At 41.6% G+C, this 12,854-nt stretch overlaps 1 protein-coding gene and 1 pseudogene across 2 annotated transcripts in view; both read left to right on the plus strand.

Annotated features, from left to right (window-relative positions):
• Ifit3 (interferon induced protein with tetratricopeptide repeats 3) lies at positions 1 to 10,001 on the plus strand. Its single transcript, XM_042262808.2, has 2 exons — positions 1 to 139; positions 8,179 to 10,001. Exons 1-2 carry the CDS (start codon positions 135 to 137, stop codon positions 9,383 to 9,385), a joined length of 1,212 nt encoding a protein of 403 aa, XP_042118742.2. The 5' UTR covers positions 1 to 134; the 3' UTR covers positions 9,386 to 10,001.
• The window catches only part of LOC102910684 (antiviral innate immune response effector IFIT1-like), a 52,584-nt pseudogene continuing 39,743 nt past the window's right edge, over positions 14 to 12,854 (plus strand). Inside the window, exon 1 of the transcript XR_013048166.1 lies at positions 14 to 139. The product of XR_013048166.1 is annotated as an antiviral innate immune response effector IFIT1-like (transcript). The remainder of the gene's footprint in view (positions 140 to 12,854) is intronic.

Genomic DNA, 12,854 nt, shown 5'->3' on the forward strand with positions numbered 1-12,854 from the left:
GCTGGTGCTCACCAGCCCCCTCCCCATCGCCCCTTTATATAGTCCTCTGAGCATCCACCTGAGGTGGACTGAAATTTCTGAACTGCTCAGCCCACACCCAGCTTTTCCCGGCAGCACAGAAGCAGATCACCATCATGAGGTCAGTGAGATGTCTGGTTCTCTACCGTAAAAGATAAATGGAGCTGCTCTCTGCATGCAAGTTTCTTAGGTTGCCTGGCTGCTTAGAGATTCAACACACCAGAACTAGTATGGCTTTTGTTGAGGTTTTCCTTTGATTTTTATTTCTCTGTGGGCATGTGCAGGATCTTGCAGTTTCTAAAACTGCTCCCTGGATGGCACTAATTCTTGAGCTAAGAGAGAGGCTTTACAGGCACGATTAGATCCACTCAGGCTCAAAAGTTCGACTCAAAGCTGGTACTAATGGAATTGCTCTTACTAGACTTTCCTCTTGTTTTATTCAAAGTGATCAGGTCACTAGGAGCTCGGTGTGTGTGTGTATGTGTGTGTGTGTGTGTGTGTGTGTGTGTGTGTGTGTGTGTGTGTAGGGGTGGGGATGACAAAGGAAGCATTACTTTCCCTGCAGGTATTATGAGAGCTGGGTTCAGTACTGGAAACTCAATTTAAGTTGCTGAAATGTTTGGTCACTTCAGGATTGAGGTAGAGAAATGATTCTTACAGATGAGCGGAGGTTTTGGGTTTGTGGGTTTTTTTTTCTTTCATTTCTTATATGAAACCAAACTTCAATGTTTAAAGTTTATTTTTTTTTTACTACTGTGAAATGCTGGTGGAAAGCAAAAAACAATTATCCCTCAAAAATATAAACTCTGGATGATGGAGAGAATTGACTCCACGACCCCAAGCACGTACACAATAAGTCTGTGCAACAATGCTTTTAAAAAGTAATTCGGGCAAGGGTGTTTAAAACTACACTTAAGATTCAAGATGGCGGAGACAAGCAGACGCAGGTAGGCCTGTGGCAGCGGCCCGCGGTGGTGGACGGGTCCGGCGGCAGTGGCTGACGGAGACATTTAGGCCCAGCGGCAGCTGGCGGAGACATTCAGGCCTAGCGGCAGCCCACAGAGGTGTACAGGCCCTGTGGCAGAGATAAGCAGACGGAGGTGGCCAGGACCGGCAGCGGCAGCCGACAGAGACATTCAGGCCTGGTGGGCGGCCCACAGAGGTGGACAGGCCACACGGTAGAGACAGGCAGACGCAGGTCGGCGACTTGCGGAGGTGGAAGGGCCCGGTGGCAGCAGCCGACAGGGACGTGCAGGCCCAGCGGCAACCGGCAGAGACATACAGGCCCCGTGGCAGTTCACAGAGGTGGATGGGCCCGGCAGCAGTGACAAGAAGAGGTAGGTAGGCCCGTGGTGGCAGCCGGCAGAGACATACAGGCCCATTGGCCGCCCACAGAGGTAGACAGACCCAGCAGCAGCTGACAGGGACATACAGGCCCAGCGGTGGAGACAAGTGGACGCAGGTGGGCCTGTGGCGGTGGGCCACAGGGGTGGACAGGCCCGGAGACGGAGAGGGGCGGACACAACTTGGAACGGGGACGCCCCTAGCCCCAACACTTGGGGAAGAGTCTATCTCCGTGGGTCGGAACTAGGGCGAGTCTGGACACTCCGTCTGGGGACAACCCAGGGCCCAACTGCTGATCCTGTGAAACCCAACAACTTGGAGGTGTTGGTGAGACTACCCTGCTCAGCTGAAACCCATCTGGGAGAGGATTCAGATGCCTACAGTTTGAAGTCTGAAGAAACAAGATCAGCTGAGGAGTTGACAAATGAACAAAACGTGACCTGGGAACACAGAAGAAGGTGCTACCCAGTCACCAAACCAGATCACAAGAATCATAAGTATATAATTCACCGACTGAAATAAGCTGTCCCTGAAGAAACAGCCCAATAGCACCAATTTAACTAAGAACCCCTACTAAACCAAGACTAAAAATTAGAACAAGAGAGGCACTCTCAGACACAGACACCACCTGCATCGCACAGAGGAAAAGATGAGTAGACGCCAGTGCAAAAATACAGGCAACAACATAAAGACCTATATGGCAACATCAGAACTTAGTGATTCTACACCTGCAAGACCTAAACATACCATGACAGAAGAAACAGAAGAAATCAACCCTAAAAATGACTTTAAGAAGATGATAGAGGCCCTTAAAGAAGAAATAAAATATTCCCTCAATGAGGAAATAAAAACTTTCCTTAAAGAGGAAATGAAAAACTACCTTAAAGAGGAAATAAAAACTTTCCTTAAAGAAGAAATGAAAAACTCTCTTAAAGAGGAAATAAAAACTTCCCTTAAAGAGGAAATGAAAAACTCCATTAGAGAGGAAATTAAAAACTCCCTTAAAGAAATGGAAGAAAAAACGAACAAAAAATGGGAAGAAATCAAATCAAGCCAAGAAAAAGCAATTAAACAGATGAAAGAAACATTCCAAGATCTGAAAAATGAATTTGAGACAATAAAGAAAACACATGCTGAGGGAATGCTGGAAATAGAAATCCTGACAAAACGAACAGGAACTACAGAAACAAGCATAACCAACCGATTGCAAGAGATGGAACAGAGAATCTCTGACACTGAAGACATGATAGAGAAAATAGATTCGTCAGTCAAAGAAAACACTAAAGACAAAAAAGTCATAACACAAAACGTCCAGGAAATTTGGGACACCATGAAAAGACCAAACCTAAGAATAATAGGGATAGAAGAAGGAGAAGAATACCAACTCAAAGGCACAGAAAATATATTCAACAAAATTATAGAAGAAAACTTTCCTAACCTAAAGAAAGAAATACATATGAAGATACAAGAAGCTTACAGAACACCGAATAGGCTGGATCCAAAAAAAAAGTCCCCTCGCCACATAATAATCAAAACACTAAACACACAGAACAAAGAAAAAATATTAAGAGCCGCAAAGGAAAAAGACCAAGTAACATATAAAGGTAAACCCATCAGAATAACACCAGACTACTCAATAGAGACTATGAAAGCTAGAAGATCATGGACAAATCTCATGCAGACACTAAGAGACCACGGATGCCAACCCAGACTATTATACCCAGCAAAACTCTTAATCACCATAGGCGGAGTAAACAAAATATTCCAGGATAAAACCAGATTTAATCAATACCTGTCTACAAACCCAGCCCTACAGAAAGCACTAGAAGGGAAAATTCAACCCAAAGAAGCTAAACACATCCATGAAAAATCAAGCAATAGATAATCCCACACCAACATACACCACAGAAGAAACAAGCTGGTGTAGCTATCCTAATATCTAGAGAAAAAGGATGTTTCAAAAGAGAAGAAGTCGTGTGGCAATGCCTCAGTGGTCCAGGTAACTACCAGAACTCGGAAAAGTTGGTTGAATTTGGGATTGACTGGGAGGCCAAAGATTTAAAAAGCAGAAGATTCTCTCAAGACACAAGTTGTGGGATAATAGTGTGTTTTGTGTGTGTGAATGAGAATTTGTAAATGTTGAATTCTAGGCTTCGACAATCATTGTCAGTGCAGATTAAGCTGCAAGTATTTATGCTTTAAAACTTAAATTATAAAGCTAGTTACGTCTTTCTAACAACTAGTTTTAATGTTTATGAGCATATTTTACCTACATTACCTTTTCAGGATGTTGAGAAAGATGCATCATAAGCAAAGGCTGGAGGCTGGGGGCTAGATGGTTTTGAGGAAGAGGTCTTGGTGGACTCTTTCATAGAGCAAAGGGAAGCAATGCCTTCTGGGAAATGAGCTAAGTTTTAATCTAGTCTTTAGGATTAGAAGTCAAAAACAAAAATATTAAGGAAAGAAAAACCTAATTGATCTTTGAAGTATTGTTATATGGAATTGAGTGGGACTTTTGAGGCCTTTCTTCCAGAAAACAAGGACTTGGTTGTCAGGCCTATATTAGGCCTAAACCTTGGTGCCATGTAGTTGTACTTAAATCATTTCAATGGAAAGTGTCTTAGTGATTGGAACTTCTAGTGCAGTTTGGAGTTCTTCCATTTGAAAAATGTGATATTTGCATGGGATTGTTTGAATCTTGTTTTCTAGTCCCTCCCCATCACCATCCTCATAGTCTGAAGGTAGATTTTTCTCTTGATAAAGGAACAAAAAAGGTGAACATCTTGTTTGTAAATAGGTATGTAGTAACTAGTGGTAAACTTGAAATGGTAGAATTCTTTAAAGCCTAATTCTAGATAGCCTTAAGAAAATATATCTTAATTACTTTTAAACCTGTATTCACCTTGTTTTTTTCAAATATCTTAAGTTATATTTTCTTTTTCAGAGCTGCTTCTTATTTGGGGCTACTTTTTTTTTTTTAATTGAGGCGTAATTCATAAAAGGGTATATTGTTTTGATGAGACTTTTTTACAACTGTGGCTGGATGTCTTTCTTTAGTCTTCCAAGAAAGGCCATTTTACTTTTTTAGAGTTACTTTTCAAAGTCATGAGGTCAACAACTTGGACTACAATGCATGTAAGTGCTAATGCAAATTAAAGCCCAAGTTGACCTCCAGCAGCAGTTCATTCTATGTTGACAGTGAGAGAACACTTTGCCTGTTAGGATACTGTTACTCGTGGACTGAAATGCTGAAGAAACCCCTCCCCCTATTTTGTTTTTTTGCAAAAATCAAGGTATATTCTAGGGTTTCCTGGTTGACCTCAACAGTTAAACTGAGATGATAGTCTTAGTTCAGAAATGATCTGAATGTAGATTTACAGTCTACGTGTACAGCTGGCTAAGTGAGATCGCTTTCACAGTTCTGCATGTATCCCATCGTCTCCCCATTAGTTACTGAACTCTTAAAACTGGTATTGTAACATTATTACAATGTTTTGCGCCAATTTTATAAACTTTACAGTACAATATGTGTTCCTTTTCTGAGGCAAACCAAAGGTATATTTCTCAAGGTTCTGCTGCTATCAGCAGTGTTGATGGAGGATTTTTTAAACATTTGTAATAGATAGAAATAAACCAGAAAAAAAGAAGAAAAAAAAAGTGGTGGAGGAAAAGGTGAACACTGCAAGAATACTCAAAAGGGCTGAGAGTTGCAAACGCCAAGATTGGCTTTGCATAGTAAATGGAATAGAACAGCTCTGAACTATAGCTTACTTTTCCTGGTTTGGTCTGACAGAATGATTGAATGCTTTTGTACAAAAATCAGAGCCTTAAAAACAAGGATTTGGTGAGATTGTAAAATGGTGTGCCACTTTGGCAAAACAGTCTGGTGGTTGGTCAAAATGCAAAACATTGTTACTCTGTTACTCAACAATTCTACCCTTAGGAATATAACCTCAAAATACTGAAAATGTGCACCTATGAAACATGTACATGAAGGTTTACAGCAGTGTGTTGCTAATAGTAAAAAAGTTAAAACAACTCAAATAGCTATCAAATACTGGAGAGAAATAAAATGTGGCTTATTCATACAATAGAATATTATTAAGACATAAAAATGACTGAGAAACTGACAGATTAAATGACTTTGGTGAACCTTCATAATTTCATTTGTAGATCTTTCCATTTCTAATTTATAAATACATTTGGGGTTATAAATTATAAATGTACTGCCTCCTGTCAACATTGTATACTTCTATTTGATGATTTCTGTGTCAAATATTATATGGAAATGTTTCCAAGTATTTTCTGTATTAACTGTGAATGAATAGAACAAAATAAATTGCCTGTGATGGAAAAATAAAAAAAAAAAATATAAACTCTGTCTAATTTCTAGTTATGGGAAGGAGACCAATGGTTGCCTGGAGTCGATAAGGATAGAGTATGGAGGTACACATAGGTATCTTTTCAGATGTCAGAAATAACTAGGAATCTAGGTGGGTACATAGGCATAAACATCTGTTGAGACTCAGAAAACTACACCCTCTAAGAAGTACATTTTATGGTAAGTAAAGAAAAGTCATAGTAAATGTGATTTTTCTTAAATGTAGCTACATCTGCTGGAGTTCTGCACTGGTAGAGCCTCAGAGGAAACTAAGAGGAAATGGTACCTTTCCCAACAAATATCTATCAGGGAAGGATTGTGGCATCAATGGCCCAGGGAAGGCAGATTCTATTAACTACTCTGAGGGAAAGAAAAAGACAGTCATCCCTACCCTCAGCCCCAAGGGTCACAAATATTTAGAAAGGTCAGCATTGGGATTATAGTTCCTACTACTCTGGGTTATTCTTTCCTCTATAACAGGCCTGTGAGAAGACTGGTATGAGTGGTTAGTGTGGTTGACCAGAAGGCCAAGACCTGCCCAGAACCTTAGTGGCTAGCCCAAACAAGAGGCTTTGCTGTGTTTTGCGTTTGGGTATGTCTAGAGTCACTGATCTAAGCAGCTCTGAGGGGGAACCCTTTAGACTATGTTGGTCAGAGGTCTACATCATGGCATTCTGTGAGGACAGAGGCAGCTTGAGCTGCTCTTCCAGTAATGTTAAAAATCACAAAATAGTGTAAATAAAGGACTTGGAAAGGCACCTGGTGCCTTCTGGGTAGACTTTACAGAGTCTCATGAAAAGCTCTTGTTCTACCTAGTTGTGGTCTTTCAATGTCTAGAGATTAAACATGCATTTGTCCAAATTTCTCATAACCTGTCTCACCAATTTGTGTATTATGTCTATGTCTCTGTATTGATTACTTTGCTTAGTGCACTGTGACAAAATGCCTAATGACAGCAACTTTGGGGAGAAAGGTCCATGTTGGCTCACAGTTTGAGGGTAGGGTCTTGGCAGAGAAGTCATGGCGGCGGCAACAGCATAAGCTGACCGCACTGTGTTCAGGAAGCAGAGATACATGAATACTCGCGCCCAGCTTGCTTTCTCTTTTTGTGTTTAGACTTGGACCCTGGCCCATCAGGGTGGTGCCTACCATACTTAGGGTGAGCTTTTGCTGCCCAGTTAAATCTTTCTGAAAACACCCTCCTCGACATACCCAAAGGTGTGTTTCTATGGTAATTATAAATCACATCAGACTGACAATGAAAATTTAGCATCACAGCATCTTTCTCCTTTGTGATTAATCCGAGGAAGGACAGAAGCAGGTGAGAGCTGAAGGCAGGGAAGGCCTTAAAGATGCATTGGTCAAGCCTCTCTAAAAACAATCTGGCCCATAAAATCTGAGACCTAAGAGGCAGCCCCTGGGGTTCTAGTTCCACTGTAGTTTCTTATATTTAAAAAGGCTAAACCAGAATCTGTGGATTGCTGTTTTGTGGTTATCTTATCAGCATCCTGACTTTTCATCATGTGTGCTCATTATTAATTCTGTAAACTAAAATTCCAGTATGTGATCACTTAGAACTTGAATTTACTTTTGTATTTTACTTTATCTTATTTTTTTGTTTTTTGTTTTTGTTTTTGTTTTTGAGAGAGGGTCTAACTTTTGTCACCCTGGCTGGCCTCAAATTCACAGAGGTCAGTCTACTTCTTCCTCCCGAGTGCTGGGACTGAAGATGTGCACTACTACACTCGGCTTTGAAATTTGCTTTATCAAAATTGGGGAGCAAGTTATCAGAACAATCCCCTTAGTGAGCTGCTAGGTACCTTCTACCCTGTAAACTAGGAGCAGAGATAAGAAGTATGACAGTCTCTCAGATTGTACTATGCTTGTGCCCTGAATCATAATTGACTTTTGTATGATTAAAATGCAAATTGCAGAGATTTCTAAACTACTGAATGAGTAGATCTGAGATAAGGCTACGAGGAGAGGGCCAAGGGATGGGACTATTTGAAAAGGACCACACATTTTTCATATACACACTGAAATGGGAGCATTGCTGACTTGAAATGCAGTATTCACTGAGTCTCCCATTCCTTAAGTGTAAAAAAAAAAGTGCCTCTTGCATCAGATTTGTGAAACTGTGCTCAGGGACAACAGGAAGGGGAGGCAGGTGGGAAGAGCGGAAAGGGTGTGGACATAAACAAATCTTGAATGTCTAGTGGGTGTTTGAGAAACTAGCAATTGCAAAGTATAGCCAGAAAGCAAATACAGCCTAGAGCCCATGGCTCATACTGTAGTCTGAGTCCAACATCCATAAGAAGATAGTTAATTTTTCAATCTCCTGGGACTCAGTCAAGCTAAGACGTAAAATTAACCATCACGGGATACACAAGATGTGTAGGAGCTCATCATGGTGTCCATGTGTGTTTTTTCTACAGTGAGGTCACCAGGAACTCTCTGGAAAAAATCCTTCCGCAGCTCAAGTGCCATTTCACCTGGGACTTATTCAGGGAAGGAAGTATCTCAACTCACATGGAAGACAGAGTGCGTAACCAGATTGAATTTCTAAACTCTGAGTACAAAGCGACAATGTACAACTTATTGGCCTATGTAAAACACCTAGATGGTGAAAACGAGGCAGCCCTGAAGTGCTTAGCACAAGCTGAAGACTTCCTGAAGCCAAAGCAGGATGATCAAGCAGAAATTAGACGTCTGGTCATCTGGGGAAACTATGCTTGGGTCTACTATCACATGGGCCGGCTCTCAGAAGCTCAGGCTTATGTTGACAAGGTGAAACAGGTTTGCAAGAAGTTTGCAAATCCTTACAGCATGGAATGTCCGGAACTTGACTGTGAGGAAGGATGGACGCGCCTAAAGTGTGGAAGGAACGAAAGAGCTAAAATGTGTTTCGAAAAGGCTCTAGAAGAGAAGCCTAGTGATCCAGAGTGCTCGTCTGGGCTTGCGATTGCCATGTACCGTCTAGAAGAAAAGCCCGAGAAGCAGTACCCTGTCGATGCCCTGAAGCAGGCCATGGAGCTGAATTCTAAGAACCAGTATGTCAAAGTTCTCTTGGCCCTGAAACTGCAGAAGATAAGAGAAGCAGCTGAGGGGGAGCGATTGATTAAAGATGCCCTGAGAGAAGCTCCTAATCAAACAGATGTCTTGCAAAAAGCAGCCCAGTTTTACAAGAAAAAGGGTAACCAAGACAGAGCTAACGAACTCCTTGTAAGAGCACTGGGATCCACAGCACACAACAGTTCCCTCTACTGCTTAGTCATGTGCAGTTACAGGGAAAAACTGGAACAATTGCAGAACACAGGAGATGCTGAAAGCAGTGACAGCAGAGAGAAGATGGAAGAACTGAGAAGATTAACGATGGAGTACATGCACCGGGCTCTTGAGAGGAGGCGAAGTCCTCTGAACTCCTACTCAGATCTCATCGATTCCCCGGAAGTAGAACGATGCTATCAGTTGGTCTTCAGCAAGGAGAGCCCTCGTGCTGAGGAACAACAGCTCTACCAGCGTTATTGTGACCTCCAGGAGTATCACCGGAAGTCTGAAGACCTGGCTGCCCTGAAGGTTTTACTGCAGTTTCACAGAAACAAACAATCCATTGAGAAGGAAGAGCTAACACAGCAAGCATAGGCTGCAGACGAAAACCTGTAGCAGTAAAATGTGCCAGATTCTTGGCAACTCCGGGGAATAAATCAAAAGCTGGGTGGGGGGACACTCTTTAGGGCCACAGGCAGCCTTTTCTAGACAGCATCTGAGCCTGAGGACAACAGGAAGTGTGCCAGTGTGCAGGCGCTCAGCTCTGCACTGTGAGAGAAGTGTGCCGTGGAGCGGTGCCGACCAGGTGTGGAGGTGCAGGAGCCCTCCACACCTGGTCGTGTTGCTCAGCAGGCTGCTCTCGCTGAATTGCGTTAACAAACACTTTTAAAGAGCTGCTTTCTCTTCCCGATTCCCCCGTCCATTTCAGCTATATAATTTCCCAGTCAGCAGGTCTTATCACTAATCACCCAGGGAAACTGGACTCCAGGCTCACACACCACTTTTCGATCACTATTAATATATGCAAATTTAGTCTTATTTCTTCATTCCAGTTGAATGCAGCAATCTAAGCCTGAAGGATTAGCTTTTGCCTAACCTTATTCTTTTATTCCACCACGTGTTTGTGTGTATTCCTGACAAAGATTCTATGGTGAACATGTATGACAAACTGAAATGCATTTATAATAAATCTAAAAGTTTCAACTCAGAATACAGATAATTGTGTGTGTGTGTGTGTGTGTGTGTGTGTGTGTGTGTGTGTATTATGGTATGGGACAAGGAACTAAGACAATAATATTAAATCTCAAAATTTCTTCTGCTAGGACTGGGGGTGGCTTCTGAGGTCTATATCCCTTTCTGAGGAGCGGATAGCAGTTATTAAAGAAAAAGAGAGGACAAGAAGTTAGGAGGGGAGCATGTTGGGGTGTACTCGGGATATTGACAGGGAGGTGGTGGAATAGATATGATCAAAATATATTATATACATGTATGGGATTTTGAAGAGTTTTTAATGATTTCTCTTCCACTAGGAAGAAAATTATGAACGCATATCATACTTTCCAAAGCACATCTATTTGAAGATCTCTCTCCATGCTGAGCCAATCCAGCTGTTTCCTATATCTAGGAACTACCACTCTTCTTCTAGTCCACAGATGCAGCTGAGGTCTGTGCACAATTAGCAGCTGTTTCTTTGACCATATTTTTGGGGGCCTAGAGAGACCCGAGCAAATGCCCTCTCATCAGTGTGTGAGGACACTGGTACTAGAGCAGCCTAAGGACAGAGTCCATCCGGGGTGCCCATGGCCCATTCAAACTTGTCAGCATCTGTCACCGAGAGCTTCATTTCACTCAGCCATCAGAAGAGTCTTCCAACTCTTCATGCTGCTCCTTTGCAGACTGTGTTGTTGCTGTTGTTTTTAGACAGGGTTTCCCTGTGTAGCCCACGTTGGCCTGGAATTCACTGTGTAGCCCAAGCTTGTCTCAAATTCACAGTTCTCTGTCTTCAGCCTCCCTGCTTCTGGGATTTCAGGTGTGGAGCCCCATGCACAGCTCTGGGGTCTCTTTTTAATTCATTTATGAGTATAATTCATAGCCACAGGTTATACATTTAAAAAGCAATAACATAAGCCGGGCGGTGGTGGCACACGCCTTTAATCCCAGCACTTGGGAGGCAGAGCCAGGCGGATCTCTGTGAGTTCAAGGCCAGCCTGGGCTACCAAGTGAGTTCCAGGAAAGGTGCAAAGCTGCACAGAGAAACCCTGTCTCGAAAAATCAAAAAAAAAAAAAAAAGCAATAACATATAAATAAGATTAGTATTAGTATTTGAATAAATTTCTTTCCCCTAGATGAGGAACAAAATTCCAGAAAAAAAAATTGAATAAATTCTGAGATGATTTTCTGGTTAGTTTAGCAACTGGAAACATGTTAGGAGGTATGCAAGTGGTGGGGATGCCATGATAATATACAAATCTGTCTCTCTGAATTTAGAACTGTGCAAAACTCCACATCAAGCAGCCTTCTGATAGACTCAAAATACACTAATCAAAAACTTGATCCTTCTAGGTATTTTGAGACTTACGAAATTCTATATTTAAGAAGCAATCAGCTAGGTGTGATAACACACTTCTGTAGCTCCTGGAAGATGGAAGCTTCTAGGCTAACATAGACTGCATGGCATGTCTTAGGCCAGCCTGAACAATACAGCAAGACCCTGTCTTAAAAGATATTAATTACAGAAATATGACAATGAAATAGAGGATGACAATTAACAATACTGAAAATAATTGAAAGAGTAGATTTTGAGAGTTATTACTATAAAAAGTAAGTACTCCAGGTGATTCATGTTAATGGATTGATACAGCCATTCCATAACTTATAGGTATAGCAGAATATCATGTTACAGCATAGATATCTACTTTTAATTGCAAAATCAATAATTTTATATTTAAAACAAGAGGCTAATATAAGGAGCAATAACATAATGAATAAATTTACTCAGTAGCCAAGGATTCCTTTGTCAAGTACTCCCATCTGCCATAATTTACTTAATAATTCTACTGAAATGCTTTATAAAATGGCACATGTCACTCAGAAATACAACAGATCATCAGTCTGAGATATTATAAGGTGGGCGTAGGGAAATTAAAACTACCACAACATACAAGTTCCATGGGATAATGCTTTTGTACACTGGTTTAATAAAACGCTAATTGGCCAGTAGCCAGACAGGAAGTATAGGCGGGGCAAGCAGACAAGGAGAATTCTGGGAAGAGGAAGGCTGAGTCAGGAGATGCCAGCCAGACACAGAGGAAGCAAGACGACAAGGCAGCCGGGCGGTGGTGGCGCACACCTTTAATCCCAGCACTCGGGAGGCAGAGGCAGGCGGATCTCTGTGAGTTCGAGGCCAGCCTGGGCTACCAAGTGAGTCCCAGGAAAGGTGCAAAGCGGCACAGAGAAACCCTGTCTCAAAAAAACCAAAAAAAAAAAAAAAAAAAAAAAAAAAGATGACAAGGCACAACTTAGAAAAGGTACCAAGCCACATGGCTAAACATAAATAAGAATTATAGGTTAATTTAAGTGTAAGAGCTAGTCAGTAATAAGCCTGAGCTAATGGTCAAGCAGTTATAAAAATAATAAGCCTCTGTGTAATTATTTTATAAAGCGCTGTGGGACTGTGGGTGAGAGATTTGTCCTGACCACAGGCCAGGTAGGACACAGAAAAACTTCCAGCTACAAACAAGGCATAGGAGTGTATATGAAAAGGGTTGTGCTGTCTCAATTGTTAACTAGTAACAGTTGTTACTAGTTATTAAACCTTTCTCATTGAAGAATACTAGAAACCACTTAAAAAGAAGCATGATTTTAGAAGGTGGGATTGCACATATGAGAGTATAGGGCTCAACGTACTGTCATCTACAGTTTCCTTCTTAGTATGGCATTCCTGTAGCTGAGGAAGACACAGCAGTAATTGTCATGTCCCCATAACAGATATGGGCAGAGGGAAGTAAAAGTATAATCTATCAGTTATCTATCAAGATATAGCAAACTATCTCGCATCTGCAGC

Source organism: Peromyscus maniculatus, chromosome 1, assembly GCF_049852395.1.
Source record: "Peromyscus maniculatus bairdii isolate BWxNUB_F1_BW_parent chromosome 1, HU_Pman_BW_mat_3.1, whole genome shotgun sequence".
Classification (NCBI taxonomy): domain Eukaryota; kingdom Metazoa; phylum Chordata; class Mammalia; order Rodentia; family Cricetidae; genus Peromyscus; species Peromyscus maniculatus.